Genomic DNA, 21,860 nt, shown 5'->3' on the forward strand with positions numbered 1-21,860 from the left:
ATGAATTATTTGAACAAAATTTAAGATAAGAAGAAAATATGTTGATGCATTATAACAATTAAATGACAGTATTGATGTACACAAACGAAATTTGGTATGCACATATATCATTTAAAGATGCACAAAAAACTCTCTTGGAGCCATACTGTAACTACAACAGGAAGTCAGACACTTTGATTAGAATTTTAAAGTTTGGCACCATTTTCGCCATTTCCTCGCCTCGTATTTTAAAGAAATTCTCCTCGAGATTTAACCTGACCAGCTTCAAATTTCTTCGGTGTCATCTTAAGACATTGGAGATGAAATGCTATGAAAATCTTTCACCTCACTTATACTTGATAGGTGTGGCAGTGTGGCAAATTTCGAGATTTTGCCTTAAAACAGGAAATCCTGATAACTCAACATACATTGTCCAATCTGCCCCAAATGTCTGTGGAGTAGCGAGGTCCTGTTCATCACTGGTTGCAGCTTTAATTAGTATTATCGCACACTACCTACAACATACCTCATGTTGTAACATCCTGCTTTACACCATCTAACTGTCTCATGTTACGTCTATTTTCTGTCTTTGTCATGTCTCTGAGTCAGCCCTGGTTTCTGACATTATTTTACCAATACAGTTAAAAAAAAGGAAGTAAAAAAACCTCAGAGATCCAGCTTGAATCTGATTGTGATGTTCACCTCAGCTCACCTACACACACAAATAAAGTCCACATGTGAGCTCAGACCAAAAACCTTTGCTCCATTTAAAGAGGTCACTGATGGGAGATTCACAAAGAGGGTCGTATAATTGAATGCCACAGCAGTAAAAAAAAAAAAGGGGGGGAGAATAATGAAAAGGATGAGGTCTTTAGGATTTACAACAGCCAATCAGGAGCCGGCGTCCCGAGTCCTCCGGCCCGCTCTGACCTCCAACATTCCCAGAAAGAGGCTCTGCTTTCTGGCCAATATTGGACTAATCCTCCCTCCATCTCGCTGCTCCTGGAGGTCAGCCTTAAAAAAAGCATTAAGCAAATAGCTAATGGAATTAAGGCTATAATAATATAGGGATATAGTGAGACAATTCTATTAACAAGATATAAATCATGTTGAGTGTGAGGTAAGTGTTTTTTAATTGATTGATGGAAACGGCGATCCATAGGTTTTCTGGAGACTAACAGCCATTTACCGTCTCCAGCTGAGTAAAAGAGGCAAAAAGGGAGAGATAAGAAAATTACGGCAGGCTGAGGAATAAATTATTCAGAAAAGATAATCATTTTGTGCTGACATTACTAATGTGAGGAAGCATTTAATCTCCCTCCTGTGGGACGGGGGAGCCGGGTGAAGGTTTTTATAAAGATTAAAACTGCAGCGTGTTATTACCCAACACTGCTGTCCTCTAATGAAGGAGAGGCGAGGCGCTGCAGTGTATTCTGGGAGAGGAGACACATGCATGGGAACACATGTAGAGTACACAAACACACATTCAAATACAGCACATATACACACACACACACACACTACACATGACCCAACACGAGCCGGATGTATTATAGATGGATTTATTTAAGAGTTCAGCAGCGTGACAGAAATACAGAAACAACATGAAAACAACCTGTCATTAAAATTAAAATTAACATTAAAAAATGACTCCAAACTGATTTAACTCTCTATTACAGAGACGAACCTCTACAGTCCGATAAAGCATCTCTGCCATGAATTTTATCTATCTTGTGTTTCTATTATCAGAAAGGTGATAATTCTGCTGTATCTGGGTCAATGAGGTTTATATTAGTGTCCATGTGGTTTAGTTTAAGTTTAAAGGGTTAAAATGTGAAAATAAACGTATGAATAACTTGCACACATTCTTTTTTTGTGGACCCAGCATCAAATTTCTGCTTTTAATCCATTTTGAGAGAATATATTAGAGGATTATGGCAAAAATGTCTAAGTGGTCTAACCATAAAAACTTATTATATTATCTCATTTACAAATACATGACATGAGCAAAATATTAGTAACACTTTTTAAAGGATCAGGTTTGTTAAAATGTACATTTAGTATTTTTGTTGGTTTTATATCATTTGAAATGACATTTGCACCATTTGTTACCAAAAGTAAGACTGAATGCTCCTGAAAATGTCAAATGGTGTAACCACAAAAGAATGATAAATATTACATCATTATCACCTACAGTGTATTTAAGTGGACTTACACTAATAATGATGTCACGGTTTGCAGAGCAGGTGGACCCAAAAGCAAACACTGCAAGCAGAGTCTAGAACAACACAAACTTTAACCACACAGGAGAAACTCAACAGAAGAACACGAAACAACACAGAGACTCGGACAAAGACTGAACTGAAACCAAACCTACATAGACATGATGAGGTAATAACTAAACAGGTCACAGGTGAGTGAAATAAGACAGGTGAAACACATGAGGCAATCAACTAAGGCAGGAACTAAACACAGGAAGTAAAACTAACAAAATACACAAAGAGAGAATAACTTCCCCAGAGTAGATGTAATATTTAGAACAATTGTATTCCATTACCTTTATTTAATATAAAGTTATAATGTAAGATCATACCACACTAGTTGATATGGTGTTTTATTGAGAATTTAGTGTTTTTAAGCAAGTTGAATTATTTGGTACAAAGTTTTTATGGTTACACCACTTAGACATTTTAGCCATAATCCTCTAATATATTCTCTCTAAATGGATTAAAAGCAGAAATTTGATGCTGGGCCCACAAAAAAAGAATGTGTGAAGTTATTCATACGTTTATTTTCACATTTTAACCCTTTAAATTTAAACTAAACCACATGGACACTAAAACATCAGTGACTCTTACTGTATGTGTATATAAGTATAATATATAAATGTACTATATGTATATTGCACATTTGAACTGAAGGAAATAGTATCTTTACTTGATGCTGATATTGAATTGTAATTTAAATAAAAACACCTGATGAATATTAAGTTTGTTGAGCAGGCGTGTTTTCTCATATTTCTGCAGATATGAAGAAGGATTAATGGTTGAAGAAATAAAGATATAAGGAGATAAATCGTCCACGTGACAAATTCGTAGCGTCACGAACTCAGATGACAAACGTCGTGTTGAGCAGGAAGTGAACAGCAGCAGCAGGCGGCCGCCGTTATCTTCCCCCCTCGTGTTTATTACAGCCGGCCTCTTGTTGGCCGCTGACACTGATGGACAGCTCCTATTAAGAGCCTGTGTGGCCCGGCAGCTGGCAGCAGCAGATACATTAAATACGACTCTTATTACTTTTCATTGGCTCGGGCCGTAAAATATGGCGACTAAATAGTTGTTGCCATCAGATGCGGTTTGATACAAGATTTTAATTTGAGAGACTTGCTCTGTAACGCCGGCGCTATTGACACGCGGCTTTTGTTCGGTCGGACAGTAATGATGGTGTACATGTGCGAGTATTGATGGTCTGTCTGCTCGAGGCTTTGTTGGCCTGTTATATATGTCTGTGCCTGTCAGGATGTTATCAGACCCGCCTCCTCCTCCTCGCTGTCAGAGCACGTCTGCTTATCACAACACGTCTCTCTCTCTCTGTGTGTGAGGCCTCCAGCAGCTCGCCTCACACCGCTCAGCTCACCGCCATAAAAAGCTTTAAACGCAGACGAAGAAGAAATCAGAGCAATCAGAGGATCAGCACTTAAAGTCGGAGCAGCAGGAAGCTTAAAGCACGGCTGGATGCTCTTATAAAGCAAGATTTTTAATTTCGTCATAACGTCAATTGTGCAACATAATCAGAAAAAACTGACATAATGTTGTTGAAATTGCTCATTTTTTACAGTAAATAGATGGTTCAGCAGCAAGAAGCTTAAAGCACAAACACAAAATTTGACGACTTTTGGCTCAAAATGCACAAAAATGAAAATATTTAAAGAATACTTAGTTATTAGTTATATTTTTGTAAAGGTGATACACATTGTGTTATAAATAGCTTTATTAGTAGTTACGAGGATTTCCTTTCATGGTTTCATTAAGTTCTTGTAGAATATAACACGATATTGTGCAAAATAATCTGAAAAAAACTGACATAATGTTGTTGAAATTGCTCATTTTTTACACTAAATAGATGGATCAGCACTTAAAGCTTAAAGCCCCGATGTTCTTATAAAGCAAGATTTTTAATTTAGTCATAACATCAATTGCCCAAAATCTATAGAGGAGAACTTTGCTTTGAATTCCTCATAAACTGGACCCTGAACAGATTCCCTTTTAATGTGTGATGAAGTGTCAGCTAGGAACGGAGGTTTTACTCTGATTAAACTGATAAACTAAACCGTCTAATATGTGACAGCCGTCCCCATCGTGTGGTTGGTAGTCTCTCACTATGAGGCTGGTTGTCTCTGTGGTATTTTAATATTTTAATGGGAAGGTTGTGTAGCACATCTGGAATAAAAAGGGAGGCGCTGGACCAAATAACTAAATCTGTAACAGCAGCAGAAGCTTCTCACACAGGGGAAGGACTTCGAGGCTCCAAACCTCACCTGTGTTATTAAATCCTACCTGCATTGGGAGCTGCAGCGTGCCGACTTCTTTCTTATTTTACTGGGGAAGAATCAAATGTAGTCAATCTCACTGAAACACACCAACCGAACACACTTCTGCACCAACAGAACATAAACAGGACAAATATATTATTTATCCTCATATTAGAATACGACATCTGGAGCAGTCTGGACCTTGTTTCCTGTTAATTTTACTCTAAAAACAAAGATCACATCATATGTTTATATAAACATGTGACAAACATCTTCAACTAGAAGCTACCAACCACATGTTGAAGTTAAACTGTCGCTCTCTCTTCATACTTTTAACTAACGATTGTTAAAACACTAAACGTTCCTCTCACCTCAATGTAAAGTAGTTTATTTTAGAATAAAATATCATCTCACTTCAATTTCAGTAGCAACACTTTTTAACAACAGCGCCCTCTAGAGGCTGAGATGTGATGACTTACTGCGTCTCCACCAGGCTGGGAGCTCCAGTCCTCTGAAATGAGGCCAACGAGGAAGTAATTTAAAACTGCATTCTATCAAAAGGCCACCAGGGGGCGACCGTTTTGGTGTCAAAAGGACTTCCGTCTCTATACAAGTCAATGGAGAATTCACCAACTTCTCACTTGATTTCTAACCTCAGTAAACGTTTTCAAAATGTGTTTATGGTCTCAATCGCTAGTTTAAAGCCTTCTTCAATGCAGTATGATGTTCATTTGGGACATTTTGGCCTCCCTGATTTTATATGTGACAATAAAGCAGGGTATGCATTAGGGCGTGGCTACGTGGTGATTGACAGGTTGATTGGTTCACAGGTTCAGGAGGGCGCCTCATGCTCCTCCTGATGCCCATATAAGTAGAATCCCTGTTTTTATTTCCCCAGCATGCACCTGAAATTTTCAAGATGGCGCTGCTCAGATCCGATACTATTGGCCTCCGAGCAGCAGTCCACAAACCAATGGGTGACAACACGGATGTTACGTCCATTTCTTATATACAGTCTATGTTCTCCCCCTGCAGGTTACATGTTTAGTTTAAGGAGTTAAAGAGTCACATCTGTCATTAACACAGAAAAGCTCTTCATGTGCAGAGTTATTGTACTGAAATATCATCATTACTGGACTGTTGGTTAGTTGAGCTCTAGGATCCCTGCAGTCAGTAGCGTTCATCCTGTGGTTTAGATATTAAAGTCTAAAATAAAACAGACCAGAGACGCTGACTGAAAACCAAACAGGAAGAAGCAGATTCATTCATGTGTTCTCCTTTAAATCGAAGCTTCAAATCTTTGTTCTCCTTTTATTTAATTAAACATTAGAGGAATGTATGTTTATGTTCGTCTCACTGCTCTGTTTGTTTTCTTTAATCCTGTTTAACACGTTCTGTTTTTATTTTTACTCCTAATGACTAAACATGTGTCCTCCTGTAAACGTCTCTTTATATCTTCCATAAAGCACTTTGCCTTATTGTTAAAGGGGGGCTGCACAGATAAACAAGATAAGGCCTGTGTGTGTGTGTGTGTGTGTGTGTGTGTGTGTGTGTGTGTGTGTGTGTGTGTGTGTGTGTGTGTGACAATAGAAAGTCGTGTCAGACCTCCAAATTACAGCTGATATCAATCCATCCAGCCATGAAACGGGCCCTAAACACTCATCTAATAATGATGTATTGGAGGCGGGGACGGTCGGTCCAGGCAGGGCCAGCGTCTCCGTGGTGACGGTGGAGGGGAGGGGGGGCTGGAGGCAGGGGGGGGCTGGACATCTGCATGTTGGCTGGATGGCGAGGGGCCGGTGTCACGTCCTCCCAGCTCTGTGCGCTGCATATTAAAAGCTTTATGGAAGCAATTAAATGTGCGCTTAATGGCCAGGAGTTGGCAGAATGATTGTACAATTGAATTAGCAGTTATGATGGTGCACATTACACCATGAAGTAAATGCAATTACCTCGGGCGTTTTCCCTCTTCCTCCCGTCAGGTTTTAGCAGCCATGATGTGACTTAATTAGCTCTTGTCACATACACTTTTCCTCCCGATGTAATTGTGGGACAGCTGAGAGTGGAGCTCTCTGCCGGCCGTCACGCCGCCGTCCTCGGGGCCTTTTTACGCCGTGATGCATCGACGCTGACTCATCCCGCTGTAATAACCATAATAAGAATAATGGCAGCACGCAGAGTTCACAGCAGATTCCTTTACAATCGCCTCCGTGAGAAGCCGAGGAGGACGAGCTGCAGGGTTACGACTTTCAGGAGGTCGGATGAAGATAAAGTTACATCAATATATAAATGTTAGCAGCTTTTAAAGGAGAAAAGCCTCTGTGTGCTGAAGCTTCACATCTCTGTTGACCTTTAGTTTAATTAAATGTTTGTATTTCTCTCACTGCTCTGTATTTTCTTTAATCCTTTTTAAATTTAAACTTTTCTATTTTATTTTACTCCTAATGACTAAACCTCTTCATGTCTTCCATAAAGCACTTTGCCTTATTGCTAGAGCTTCCTCTCCTCTTTCTGTTAACATTGTCAAGAAGGTGATAATTCTACTTTATGTTTATTATATTTATTATATTGACTGGTGTTCTGGAGCCTTTCTGGTCCCTGACATGCAGATTATTGGCTGAGCTGATATTAGTTATTATGGATTTGGAAGTTGAAGTGGGAAAAAAACGTTGAGAAAATTCTGGGATTGAATAACAATATAATAGATTAATGAAAAAAGGTTTAAAATGAAAGATGGGGAGGATGCAGAGGAGTGAAACTGGTTAATCTGCTGGAAAATGATTAAACACTGTTGAGGTTGTAATCTCTTGGTGCATTTCAGTTGAACTCAGAAGTCTGAATTTCCCAGTTCCCAGTGGGAAATTTAACTGGAACCTCACCAGAACCTGAAGTACCAGAGTAAAGTTACAGTAATATCCTGTTAATTAGGATTAAATCACACTCAGCTTCTGTTGTTACGCTGTTTGTATGAACAAAATACAACAACATGTGTTTTTCTATCAGTGGCTTGAACTGGTTTTCTAACTTCTAAACTGGAACTATAAACTATTTCCCAGCTCAGATTTCACTGTGTTCAATGTGTAAAATATTCGAGGTTTTAGATTAAAAAAACTATTATTTCTCTTGTATCCATAAAAGAAAACCTCAGTTCTTGATTTGTGTGAACACTGAACTGTATTTAAAAGCAGCATCAGGTTTGTTAAAATGTACATTTAGTATTTTGTTGGTTTTATATCATTTGAAATGACATTTGCACCATTTTTTACCAAAAGTAAGACTGAATGCTCCTGAAAATGTCAAATGGTGTAACCACAAAAGAATGTAAATGTTTCCTGATCTCCATGGTAACCAGAGTAAATGTAATATTTAGAACAATTGTATTCCATTAGCTTTATTTAATATAAAAGTTATAATGTAAGATCATGCCAAACTAGTTGATATGGTGTTTTATTGACAATTTACTGTTTTTAAGCAAGTTGAATTATTTGGTACAAAGTTTTTATGGTTACACCACTTAGACATTTTTGCCATAATCCTCTAATATATTCTCTCTAAATGGATTAAAAGCAGAAATTTGATGCTGGGTCCACAAAAAAAGAATGTGTGCAAGTTATTCATACGTTTATTTTCACATTTTAACCCTTTAAATTTAAACTAAACCACATGGACATAAACCTTATTGACTCTGATATATAAAGAAGTTTTATACATATGTTCAGCAACATGTTGTAATTCCCTCCTGAGGGGGGGTCGAAGGGGGTTTGGGAGGGTCGATCCATCACAGCAGCTCTCCCCCCCCCCTCACCATGGCGATTGATTGGCGCTGAGCTCTTATTGGCTCGCCGTTCCAGCCTCAGTGTGAATGTGGTGTCCTTGCAGATTTAGTGGTCACTTCTCTCAACTTTGCCCATTAACCTGAGTGCAGCAGGCAGTTTGCCCCCCCACTCCCCCCCCCCAGAGCACCACGGGAACATTTATTACCCAGGGACACTCTAATGGATCCCAGTTAAGGTGTGTTAACAATTTTTCTATTGATTAATTGGAGGAGTATCATAGCCAGACTAACTTAGCCCAGAAGATTTAGTGGCTTTTAAGGTAGTAGCGATGAATATAATGCTTTAGAAAGAGCTTCTGTACATTATATATATGACACCTGCTACATTAAGCTACATTAAGCTTTAATACGTCTTCATTACTGGCACTTTGCCCAACCCCTTCAAGGTTGAAATAGAGATCCACCTTTCATTATGCCACCCATCATCGCTCTATGGAGAGAGATCAAATAATAATGGAACTGTTGAAACAGTTCTGCCTCAGCTGTTAATGTTAATCGATGTATTAAATATTAAAGATTTCCATAACAGGACTTTGAACCGCTGCCACGCTTCTCCCATCAGGAACCAACGAACTGCTGCGGCAGCCGAAAAACGCTCAGCCAGCTGTAATTAGGCAGAGTAGACTCTGACCTTTGACCTGCCGACACCGAAACAAGGAGAACTCAAAGACACTTCAACAGGTCAGCCCCCCCCCCCCCCCCCCCCCCCCGCCCCATCCAGCAGCAGGACTCAAGTACTCAGAAGTACATTTACTGCAGTACCGAAGTATTATACTTTACTCTAGTACATAAGTATCCAATGATCTCACATTTATCTGCTGACCCTTTGGAGGGGCCCCACCCCTAGGTTGGGAACCACTGGACTAAACTAGCTAACTGTATATAAAGTAGTGTAAACTAGCTCCACCTCCAGCAGCTACAACAGTAACATGCTGCTCTAACACTGATGCTTCACTATTAATAATCTAATGATGTCATAATAATAATATATCAGTCAGAGGACCAAACCACTACTTTACTGTAATACTGCATACTACATCACTATAATACTGCAGTACTTTTACTGTAATACTGCATACTACATCGCTATAATACTGCAGTACTTTTACTGTAATACTGCATACTACATCACTATAATACTGCAGTACTTTTACTGTAATACTGCATACTACATCACTATAATACTGCAGTACTTTTACTGTAATACTGCATACTACATCACTATAATACTGCAGTACTTTTACTGTAATACTGCATACTACATCACTATAATACTGCAGTACTTTTACTGTAATACTGCATACTACATCACTATAATACTGCAGTACTTTTACTGTAATACTGCATACTACATCGCTCATAATACTGCAGTACTTTTACTGTAATACTGCATACTACATCGCTCATAATACTGCAGTACTTTTACTGTAATACTGCAGTACTTTTACTGTAATACTGCATACTACATCACTCATAATACTGTAGTACTTTTACTACATCACTTATAATACTTGCTTCCACACTGACAGATCACACTGTGGAGTTATTGATATTAGTTTTATTGAATAATTATTAAACTATCAGACATATAATCACTTTAAAAGTGATCCTGGCCTCTGATTGGCTGACCTATAACTGTTTGATGACACATTATGAAGGAATGATGTGCTGATTTTGGAGAGCAACGACGCTCGCTGTCATCAAAAGCTTCTCTAACCAAACATGAGTAAGACTCTGGATGGTCAGCAGGAAAAAGAAACAGTGGTTTGGGGTTGAAGATGTGGGCGGCGGGGGCTTCCTGTGGAGGAGGCTGTTTTCTCTCCACACACTGGGCAGCGAGCTACGCCTCCGCTCCTCGCCAGTCTGACGTTAGCTCGCTGCGAGGCGTTTATTTTTGCTGCGTCGTGTGCGGCGGCCAGAATATCTCTTTCATCCACCGGCGTTGTTCATCCTGAGCCGAGGTCTGCAGGCCGATCCTGGAGAGAGAGAGAGAGAGAGAGAGAGAGAGAGAGAGAGAGAGATAGAGAGAGAGAGAGAGAGAGAGAGAGAGAGAGTGAGAGACAGAGAGAAAGAGAGAGAGAGAGAAAGAGAGAGAGACAGAGAGAGAGAGAGACAGAGAGAGCGAGAGACAGAGAGAGAGATAGAGAGAGAGAGAGAGAGAAAGAGAGAAAGAGAGAAAGAGAAAGAGAGAGAGAGAGAGACAGAGAGAGACACAGAGAAAGAGAGAGAGACAGAGAGAGAGACAGAGAGACAGAGAGAGCGAGAGACAGAGAAAGAGAGAGAGACAGAGAGAGAGACAGAGAGACAGAGAGAGAGAGAGACAGAGAGAGACACAGAGAGAGAGACAGAGAGAGAGACAGAGAAAGAGAGAGAGCAAGAGACAGAGAGAAAGAGAGAGAGAGAGACAGAGAGAGACAGAGAGAGAGAGAAAGAGAGGGCGAGAGAGAGGGGGAGATGCTGGAGTGTGACGTGAACACACATGTTTGCAGATTTTATGAAAACACAGGTGGAGGGTCACAGAAACAAGAACAAATGTCAGTGAGCTTCTACAAACACAGAGAGACCTTTGATTTCACAGAGCCAGTGTTTCTGTAGTTTGTTCTTTAGTTTCACTTCAGTTCCTCATCATCACACTAACAGTCACAGAGCGGGAAGGATCCGTATCCTTCAGGGACTGTGTGAAGAATATGAGCAGAGCGGGGGGGACAGAAAGTTGGCTTTTCTTTTGTTTTTGCTTAAAGGCACCAGGAAGAATCTTCTAACCTTTTCTCATCACATGTGTTAGATTAACGTTAGAGGTGAGAGATGCGACAAAACTATCATATCACTGTTACTCTTCATGTTGGTTTAAACTCAAGATTCAACAAACACGATTCTCTATCACATAATGACAGAAGGGATAGGTTAGGTTAGAGGCTCACACACAACATACAAACATGAAAGACTAAAAAAAAATGACATTAAAAAACAAACAGTTCCATAATAAACACGAGTAGAGACAGGGTGGTTTCATGTTTAACAATGTGTTGTATTTATAAAGCGTGTTATATTATCCATTGTGTCAAATACTTTATGTTTATTTATCATCTTCATCTGAAAAGTAACTAAAGCTGTCAAATAAATGTAGTGGAGTAGAAAGTACAATATTTCCCTCTGAGATGTAGAAAGTAGCATCACATGGAAATACTACAGTAAAGTACAAGTACCTCAAACTGTACTGCAGTAAAGTACTAGTACCTCAAACTGTACTACAGTAAAGTACAAGTACCTCTAACTGTACTACAGTAAAGTACAAGTACCTCAAACTGTACTACAGTAAAGTACAAGTACCTCAAACTGTACTACAGTAAACTACAAGTACCTCTAACTGTACTGCAGTAAAGTACAAGTACCTCAAACTGTACTACAGTAAAGAACAAGTACCTCTAACTGTACTACAGTAAAGTACTAGTACCTCTAACTGTACTACAGTAAAGTACAAGTACCTCAAACTGTACTACAGTAAAGTACAAGTACCTCAAACTGTACTACAGTAAACTACAAGTACCTCTAACTGTACTGCAGTAAAGTACAAGTACCTCAAACTGTACTACAGTAAAGTACAAGTACCTCTAACTGTACTGCAGTAAAGTACAAGTACCTCAAACTGTACTGCAGTAAAGTACAAGTACCTCAGACTGTACTACAGTAAACTACAAGTACCTCTAACTGTACTACAGTAAAGTACAAGTACCTCAAACTGTACTGCAGTAAACTACAAGTACCTCTAACTGTACTGCAGTAAAGTACAAGTACCTCAAACTGTACTGCAGTAAAGTACAAGTACCTCTAACTGTACTGCAGTAAAGTACTAGTACCTCAAAACTGTACTGCAGTAAAGTACAAGTACCTCTAACTGTACTGCAGTAAAGTACAAGTACCTCAAACTGTACTGCAGTAAAGTACAAGTACCTCAAACTGTACTACAGTAAAGTACTAGTACCTCAAACTGTACTACAGTAAAGTACTTTCCATCACTGTAAACATATAAAGTTGCTCTGACTGTGTATGAATATAAACTCAGTGAGCAGTTTATAGAGATAAAAACAGCAGAGAGTAAAATCCAGAGTTGTGCAGCTGCTGACTCTGACGGCTTGAAGAAATTAGTGAAGGAACAGCGTTTCATCCATTTATTGTTTAATGCCACATTAGCAATCTGCAGCGTTTTGGCGTCGCTGCCAGCGGAGGCAGCTCGGGGCAGATGGGCCGCTCCGTCAGATAGATCCACTGCCACATAAATTCCCCGCTGCCATCAAACGCCGCAGCAGAAACAGCACTAACAGCGTGTTATGGCGGGTCCGAGCGCGCTGCCAACAGCAACAGTTCATGCTTTCTCCCTGTTCAGACATTTGAGGGATAGATTCAGATGTTACCTCTCATTAGTATTACTGAAACAAACAGAAAACACTTACTGTCAGGGAGGAAACACATCAGCACTCTGCTCAGCAGCCAAAGTTTCAGCTCTTTGTCCTCAGCTCTGATCACATGAGCCAATCAGCTCACGTTTTACACCTGAGATCATCTGAACTCTGCAGCAGGTTGATGCTCCTGTTTCTGCAGAGTCGGACAGTTTGAGACGAAAAGCTTCTTCTATTAATGAGAAACTGTGATATAGATTAACAGACTGATAGATTATTAATCACAAAGTGAAATTAGAGTTTTAAACCAGCTGTTTAAACACATCAAAAGCTACAAACAACTAACAGAACATCTGCACACTTTACTCACTTTACTTTAAATGAAGTCATTATTAGTATAAGTCCACTTAAATACACTGTAGGTGATAAAATATGTAATATCTATCATTCTTTTGTGGTTACACCATTTGACATTTTCAGGAGCATTCAGTCTTACTTTTGGTAAAAAATGGTGCAAATGTCATTTCAAATGATATAAAACCAACAAAAATACTAAATGTACATTGTAACAAACCTGATGCTGCTTTTAAAACTAGTTTAATGATTTATGAATTCATCATCTTACCAACACTTATTAGTTACTGACCCACGTTCCTCTTGTTCATACTGACTAATAAAAGATGCTGTTTAAAACTAGTTTTTAAGATCTGTTTAAGGTCTTTTTCTGTATTCATCCATTTATAAAACAATTATTCAAACAATAAAACCTTAATTACACATTGATCCAGTTTTCTCTTATTGATCTTTTTTAAATATATTGATTATATTGAACTGGGCGTAACTCGGACGTCCATGATGTCTTGCTGCAGAGCCGCTGAGTTAAGTCTGAATTTATCTCCAATAAAACCAACAAAAATACTAAATGTACATTTTAACAAACCTGATGCTGCTTTTAAATCTAGTTTAACTGATTTATTAATTCATCATCTTACCAACACTTATTGTCACTGACCAATATAGCAGCTGTTTGTACTATATCGTCTATATTTATATATATTTATGTTTTATTTCCTGTCTGTAGTACACAGTGGTGCGTTCAGGGACTGATGAGTTTTTTAGGTATCAGATGTTGCTTCTCTGCTGACTCTGTTTGGTTAAAACCACTAAGGACTATTTTTATTGTTATTTTCCATCTTTTATTACATTTATGTTTTATGTCTTTCCTCTTTGTTTTCTGTTCTTTTGTTTAACATTGCTCTATGCTCTTTTTATGTGAAGCACTTAGACCCGAATTTATTATATGAAAGACATTATACAGATAAAGTTATTATTATTATTATTATTAAAACTGATCACCTTCGATGCTCTTTGACTGCTGCAGGATCTTCTGGTTCATCGTGTCCTTCTCCGTCTTCAGCAGAGAGTTTTCCGTCTCCAGTTCCTCCACTCTCTGAAACACATCCATCACACTGTTGATTACATACTAACACCATCTGTGTGTCTGAGAGTTAAACATATTCTGATCATATTAATCCATAACATTAATACAGTAAATAAATGAGGTGTAAAAATAAACATTGTAAATGTTTCAGTCCTTCATCTTCCTGACAGACCAGCTGATATCTGTTATGTTTGTGTAATGATTCCTCCTGTTCATACTGACCATTAGAAGATCCCTTCATCATGTTTACTGTAATGATTCCTCCTGTTCATACTGACCATTAGAAGATCCCTTCATCATGTTTACTGTAATGATTCCTCCTGTTCATACTGACCATTAGAAGATCCCTTCATCATGTTTACTGTAATGATTCCTCCTGTTCATACTGACCATTAGAAGATCCCTTCATCATGTTTACTGTAATGATTCCTCCTGTTCATACTGACCATTAGAAGATCCCTTCATCATGTTTACTGTAATGATTCCTCCTGTTCATACTGACCATTAGAAGATCCCTTCATCATGTTTACTGTAATGATTCCTCCTGTTCATACTGACCATTAGAAGATCCCTTCATCATGTTTACTGTAATGATTCCTCCTGTTCATACTGACCATTAGAAGATCCCTTCATAATGTTTACAATGGAAGTGATGGAGGACTAAACCCACAGTCCTCCTTCTGTGGAAACATGGATTTAAAAGTTGATCTGAAGCTAATATGAAGCTTCAGTCGTCAGAATGAGTCAAATCTTCATCTTCTATGTTTCAGCGTTACAGTGTTTTTAGTACCAAAGTCTTTGTGTTACTATACTTCCACCACAGCTCAACAGGAAACACTAAGAGGGAATCTGATGCTAAAAAGACTGATACTACTACTACTACTACATAAAGTACTACTTCTACTACATAAAGTACTATTACTACTACATAAAGTACTCCTCCTCCATGTAGTCTCCACTCAGTAAATGTGTCAGATATCACTTGATATGACTAACTCCGACTGATGAAGCTCAATAGAAGCTGATCATCTACTTTAAATGACTGTGTGGAAACACTGTGATACTCTCCTCCATCACTGAACACTGGAAGCACAATTAAAGTTTATTTAGTGTAATCATGTACGTGCATCTTGAAGACATCTCTTAATGTTCAGTATAAACAAGAGGAATCTCTGTAAAGCTCATATTGGCTCCTGACTGTTGGTTAAAGTGTGAACTGCTCCTTTAATTCACCTCATGCAGACGCAGCTTCTCAGTGCTGTGCTCCTCCTGCAGCTTCTTCCTGAGAGCATGCGCCTCCTGCAGCTCCTCCCGCAGCCTCTGCAGCTCCTCCTGCAGCGACGCCAGCTGCCCTTCATCCTGCTGACTGCGCAGATGTTCCAGCTGTTTCTGCAGCTTGGTCACTTCTGAGCCCAGACCGCTGTTAGTCACCATCAGCTGATCGTTCTGACTTCTGAGATCTTTACTCTGAAACACAGGCCAGCCAATCAGCATGCTCATACTAGAACATCAACACAGGCCAGCCAATCAGCACGCTCATACTGGAACATCAACACAGGCCAGCCAATCAGCACGCTCATACTAGAACATCAACACAGGCCAGCCAATCAGCACGCTCATACTAGAACATCAACACAGGCCAGCCAATCAGCACGCTCATACTGGCACATCATTACTGATACTACTATTACTAGTATTCCTGAGTAATTGGCAGTATTTAGTGTGTACTTGGTAGTATTTAGTGTGTACTTGGTAGTATTTAGTGTGTACTTGTAGTATTTAGTGTGTACTTGGCAGTATTTAGTGTGTACTTTGTAGTATGTAGTGTGTACTTGGCAGTATTTAGTGTGTACTTGTGTACCTGCTCGTCCATCTTCCTCTGCAGCTGGACGATCTTGTTCTCCATGCCCGTGTTGAGTTTCTTCAGGTGTTCAGCAGAGCGAGCTTCTATCTTCATCTGTTTGAGTCGTCTCTTAGCGAGCACCCGTCTGTAGGCGCACTGCAGGGTGACGGCGGCGTCGCGCGCCCGTCTGAACTTCCTCCTCTGCAACCAGCCGCGCACACACTTCTGGATGATCATGGCCCGGTGGTGAAGCAGGAACTGCTCACAGGAAAGTCACATGATCACATTCTGCAGATAATGACAAACACTTCGTCTCAAATCAACCCCCCCCCCCCAACATCTGATCAGCTGACTGAGGAGCTGACACACACACACACACACACATACATAGACTCACTCACTCAATTTCATTCTCACACACAGTCACACTTTCACACACACACACTCACACACAGTCACACATATAAAAGGTTTATTTCTCTTCAGGAATGAAAAACAATATTTCTGCTTCTTTTTTATAAAACTAATGTTTCACTTCTCGCACAACTTTGTGTTTTCAATTAAAAAAATATGTATTTTATAAAAAAGTGTGTGTACCTGGTGGTAGATCTCTCAGTGTGTGTGTGTGTGTGTGTGTGTGTGTGTGTGTGTGTGTGTGTGTGTGTGTGTACCTGGTGGTAGACCTCTCAGTGTGTGTGTGTTTGTGTGTGTGTGTGTATGTGTGTGTACCTGGTGGTAGATCTCTCAGTGTGTGTGTGTTTGTATGTGTGTGTGTGCGTGGTGTGTGTGTGTGTGTGTGTGTGTGTGTGTGTGTGTGTGCGTGTGTGTACCTGGTGGTAGATGCGGCGGGTGAACATCCCCCGGCTGAAGGCCTGGATCGTCACCACGGCGCTTCTCACCTTCAGGAAGCTTCGTCTCTCTCTCACCATGCGGAACTGTTTCTGACAGATGAGAGCGGCTCGACTCAGACGCAGCTGCTCTGCAAACCTGCAGGAGACACGTCATGTGACATCAGAGACGTCATGTGACATCAGAGACGTCATGTGACATCAGACGTCATGTGACATCACACGTCATGTGACATCACACGTCATGTGACATCAGAGACGTCATGTGACATCAGATGTCATGTGACATCAGACGTCATGTGACATCAGACGTCATGTGACATCACAGACGTCATGTGACATCAGACGTCATGTGACATCACAGACGTCATGTGACATCAGACGTCATGTGACATCAGACGTCATGTGACATCAGACGTCATGTGACATCACAGACGTCATGTGACATCAGACGTCACGTGACCTCAGAGACATCATGTGACCTACCTCCTAGCCAGGTATCCTCGGCCGTATCTCTGCAGAATGACGGCAGACCTGCGTATCTTAGTGTAGCGGACTCTCTGCAGCCATCCTCTCACTGTCTTCTGGATTTTAATGCAAGCGGCTCGAAACTTATCAGCTCGGAGTTTCTCCAGATACGCAACCTGACCGGCCCGGAAGAAGATCTTCGTCTTACCGAACTGGAACATGTCCGGTTCCTGAAACGAGACAGGGTTAATGATGAAGAGGAGCAGGGTTAATGATGAAGAGGAGCAGGTTTAATGATGAAGAGGAGTAATGATGAAGAGGAGAAGGTTTAACGATGAAGAGGAGCAGGTTTATTGATGAAGAGGAGCAGGTTTAATGATGAAGAGGAGCAGGTTTAAAGATGAAGAGGAGCAGGGTTAAAGATGAAGAGGAGCAGGGTTAAAGATGAAGAGGGGCATGATTAATGATGAAGTGGAGTAATGATGGAGAGGAGTAATGATGAAGAGGAGCAGGTTTAATGATGAAGAGGAGTAATGATGAAGAGGAGCAGACCTTCACCACAGTCTCCAGCAGGTTTCTGCAGACTTGCTTCTTATCTGAAGACGTTACGTCAGATTTCTTCATCAGGACTCGATACCTGCTGAAGAAGTCTGGATACGTCCACCTGATGAAGAGGAGCAGACTGTGTTTAACCCTCTAACTGATGAAGAGGAGCAGACTGTGTTTAACCCCCTAACTGATGAAGAGGAGCAGACTGTGTTTAACCCTCTAACTGATGAAGAGGAGCAGACTATGTTTAACCCTCTAACTGATGAAGAGGAGCAGACTGTGTTTAACCCTCTAACTGATGAAGAGGAGCAGACTGTGTTATGTATATTTTAGTTTCCATAGTCAGTGTTTTGGTTTATCATCCTCACCCTCATCTTCCTCACCCTCATCATCTTCACCCTCATCACCCTCATCCTCATCCAATTGAATTGAATTGAGGATGACTGGATGTGAGGAGATCTTCATCCTCACAGGCTTTCATTAGGTCTGAGATAAAGTTTCATTTGGTAATACGACGAGCAGTATGAGTAGTATTATGATCAGTAGTAGTAGTAGTACTATCAGTAGTAGTAGTAGTACTAGTAGTAGTACTATCAGTAGTAGTAGTAGTACTATCAGTACTATCAGTAGTACTATGATGCACTGACCTGGACGGGTATCCAGCAGCACTGATGCGGATCGTCTCCAGGACTCCACAGGCTCTGAGCTGCTGCACCGCCCGGCTGGAGTCAAACCTGCAAACATCATCAGACTGTTAAAATCAAACGTCCCCTTCTAACATTCAGAGGAGACTTCCTGTTGTACCTCTTCTTCTTCGGCATGACTCAGAGTCTGCACCCTCACTGAGACTACAGCGTGTCCTCTGGGTGCTGATAGACTACAGCGTGTCCTCTGGGTGCTGATAGACTACAGCGTGTCCTCTGGGTGCTGATAGACTACAGCGTGTCCTCTGGGTGCTGATAGACTACAGCGTGTCCTCTGGGTGCTGATAGACTACAGCGTGTCCTCTGGGTGCTGATAGACAGACTACAGCGTGTCCTCTGGGTGCTGATAGACTACAGCGTGTCCTCTGGGTGCTGATAGACTACAGCGTGTCCTCTGGGTGCTGATAGACTACAGCGTGTCCTCTGGGTGCTGATAGACTACAGCGTGTCCTCTGGGTGCTGATAGACTACAGCGTGTCCTCTGGGTGCTGATAGACTACAGCGTGTCCTCTGGGTGCTGATAGACTACAGCGTGTCCTCTGGGTGCTGACAGACTACAGCGTGTCCTCTGGGTGCTGACAGACTACAGCGTGTCCTCTGGGTGCTGATAGACTACAGCGTGTCCTCTGGGTGCTGACAGACAGACTACAGCGTGTCCTCTGGGTGCTGACAGACTACAGCGTGTCCTCTGGGTGCTGATAGACTACAGCGTGTCCTCTGGGTGCTGACAGACTACAGCGTGTCCTCTGGGTGCTGATAGACTACAGCGTGTCCTCTGGGTGCTGATAGACTACAGCGTGTCCTCTGGGTGCTGATAGACTACAGCGTGTCCTCTGGGTGCTGATAGACTACAGCGTGTCCTCTGGGTGCTGACAGACTACAGCGTGTCCTCTGGGTGCTGATAGACTACAGCGTGTCCTCTGGGTGCTGATAGACTACAGCGTGTCCTCTGGGTGCTGACAGACTACAGCGTGTCCTCTGGGTGCTGACAGACTACAGCGTGTCCTCTGGGTGCTGATAGACAGACTACAGCGTGTCCTCTGGGTGCTGACAGACTACAGCGTGTCCTCTGGGTGCTGACAGACTACAGCGTGTCCTCTGGGTGCTGATAGACTACAGCGTGTCCTCTGGGTGCTGATAGACTACAGCGTGTCCTCTGGGTGCTGATAGACTACAGCGTGTCCTCTGGGTGCTGATAGACTACAGCGTGTCCTCTGGGTGCTGATAGACTACAGCGTGTCCTCTGGGTGCTGACAGACTACAGCGTGTCCTCTGGGTGCTGACAGACTACAGCGTGTCCTCTGGGTGCTGATAGACAGACTACAGCGTGTCCTCTGGGTGCTGACAGACTACAGCGTGTCCTCTGGGTGCTGATAGACTACAGCGTGTCCTCTGGGTGCTGATAGACTACAGCGTGTCCTCTGGGTGCTGATAGACAGACTACAACGTGTCCTCTGGGTGCTGATAGATAGACTACAGCGTGTCCTCTGGGTGCTGACAGACAGACTACAGCGTGTCCTCTGGGTGCTGACAGACTACAGCGTGTCCTCTGGGTGCTGATAGACTACAGCGTGTCCTCTGGGTGCTGACAGACTACAGCGTGTCCTCTGGGTGCTGATAGACTACAGCGTGTCCTCTGGGTGCTGATAGACTACAGCGTGTCCTCTGGGTGCTGACAGACTACAGCGTGTCCTCTGGGTGCTGACAGACTACAGCGTGTCCTCTGGGTGCTGATAGACAGACTACAGCGTGTCCTCTGGGTGCTGACAGACTACAGCGTGTCCTCTGGGTGCTGACAGACTACAGCGTGTCCTCTGGGTGCTGATAGACTACAGCGTGTCCTCTGGGTGCTGATAGACTACAGCGTGTCCTCTGGGTGCTGACAGACTACAGCGTGTCCTCTGGGTGCTGACAGACTACAGCGTGTCCTCTGGGTGCTGATAGACAGACTACAGCGTGTCCTCTGGGTGCTGACAGACTACAGCGTGTCCTCTGGGTGCTGATAGACTACAGCGTGTCCTCTGGGTGCTGATAGACTACAGCGTGTCCTCTGGGTGCTGATAGACAGACTACAGCGTGTCCTCTGGGTGCTGACAGACTACAGCGTGTCCTCTGGGTGCTGACAGACTACAGCGTGTCCTCTGGGTGCTGACAGACTACAGCGTGTCCTCTGGGTGCTGACAGACTACAGCGTGTCCTCTGGGTGCTGATAGACTACAGCGTGTCCTCTGGGTGCTGACAGACAGACTACAGCGTGTCCTCTGGGTGCTGATAGACTACAGCGTGTCCTCTGGGTGCTGATAGACAGACTACAGCGTGTCCTCTGGGTGCTGACAGACTACAGCGTGTCCTCTGGGTGCTGATAGACAGACTACAGCGTGTCCTCTGGGTGCTGATAGACTACAGCGTGTCCTCTGGGTGCTGACAGACAGACTACAGCGTGTCCTCTGGGTGCTGACAGACTACAGCGTGTCCTCTGGGTGCTGATAGACAGACTACAGCGTGTCCTCTGGGTGCTGATAGACTACAGCGTGTCCTCTGGGTGCTGACAGACAGACTACAGCGTGTCCTCTGGGTGCTGATAGACTACAGCGTGTCCTCTGGGTGCTGATAGACTACAACGTGTCCTCTGGGTGCTGATAGACTACAGCGTGTCCTCTGGGTGCTGACAGACTACAGCGTGTCCTCTGGGTGCTGACAGACTACAGCGTGTCCTCTGGGTGCTGATAGACTACAGCGTGTCCTCTGGGTGCTGATAGACTACAGCGTGTCCTCTGGGTGCTGATAGACTACAGCGTGTCCTCTGGGTGCTGATAGACTACAGCGTGTCCTCTGGGTGCTGATAGACTACAGCGTGTCCTCTGGGTGCTGATAGACAGACTACAGCGTGTCCTCTGGGTGCTGACAGACTACAGCGTGTCCTCTGGGTGCTGATAGACTACAGCGTGTCCTCTGGGTGCTGACAGACTACAGCGTGTCCTCTGGGTGCTGATAGACTACAGCGTGTCCTCTGGGTGCTGATAGACTACAGCGTGTCCTCTGGGTGCTGATAGACTACAGCGTGTCCTCTGGGTGCTGATAGACAGACTACAGCGTGTCCTCTGGGTGCTGACAGACTACAGCGTGTCCTCTGGGTGCTGACAGACTACAGCGTGTCCTCTGGGTGCTGACAGACTACAGCGTGTCTTCTGGGTGCTGACAGACAGACTACAGCGTGTCCTCTGGGTGCTGATAGACTACAGCGTGTCCTCTGGGTGCTGATAGA

At 42.5% G+C, this 21,860-nt stretch overlaps 1 protein-coding gene across 1 annotated transcript in view; it reads right to left on the reverse strand.

Annotated features, from left to right (window-relative positions):
• Positions 1–870: 870 nt before the first annotated feature.
• Positions 871–21,860, reverse strand: part of LOC133995660 (unconventional myosin-Vb-like) — a 43,932-nt gene continuing 22,942 nt past the window's right edge. Inside the window, exons 17-26 of the mRNA XM_062435137.1 lie at positions 18,539–18,625; positions 17,895–18,006; positions 17,361–17,572; positions 16,857–17,013; positions 16,045–16,284; positions 15,417–15,650; positions 14,099–14,192; positions 1,363–1,412; positions 1,169–1,177; positions 871–993 (exon numbers count right to left, since the gene is read on the reverse strand). Coding sequence (XP_062291121.1) covers positions 871–993; positions 1,169–1,177; positions 1,363–1,412; positions 14,099–14,192; positions 15,417–15,650; positions 16,045–16,284; positions 16,857–17,013; positions 17,361–17,572; positions 17,895–18,006; positions 18,539–18,625 — 1,318 coding nt within the window. The remainder of the gene's footprint in view (positions 994–1,168; positions 1,178–1,362; positions 1,413–14,098; positions 14,193–15,416; positions 15,651–16,044; positions 16,285–16,856; positions 17,014–17,360; positions 17,573–17,894; positions 18,007–18,538; positions 18,626–21,860) is intronic.

Source organism: Scomber scombrus, chromosome 15 (assembly GCF_963691925.1).
Source record: "Scomber scombrus chromosome 15, fScoSco1.1, whole genome shotgun sequence".
Lineage (NCBI taxonomy): Eukaryota > Metazoa > Chordata > Actinopteri > Scombriformes > Scombridae > Scomber > Scomber scombrus.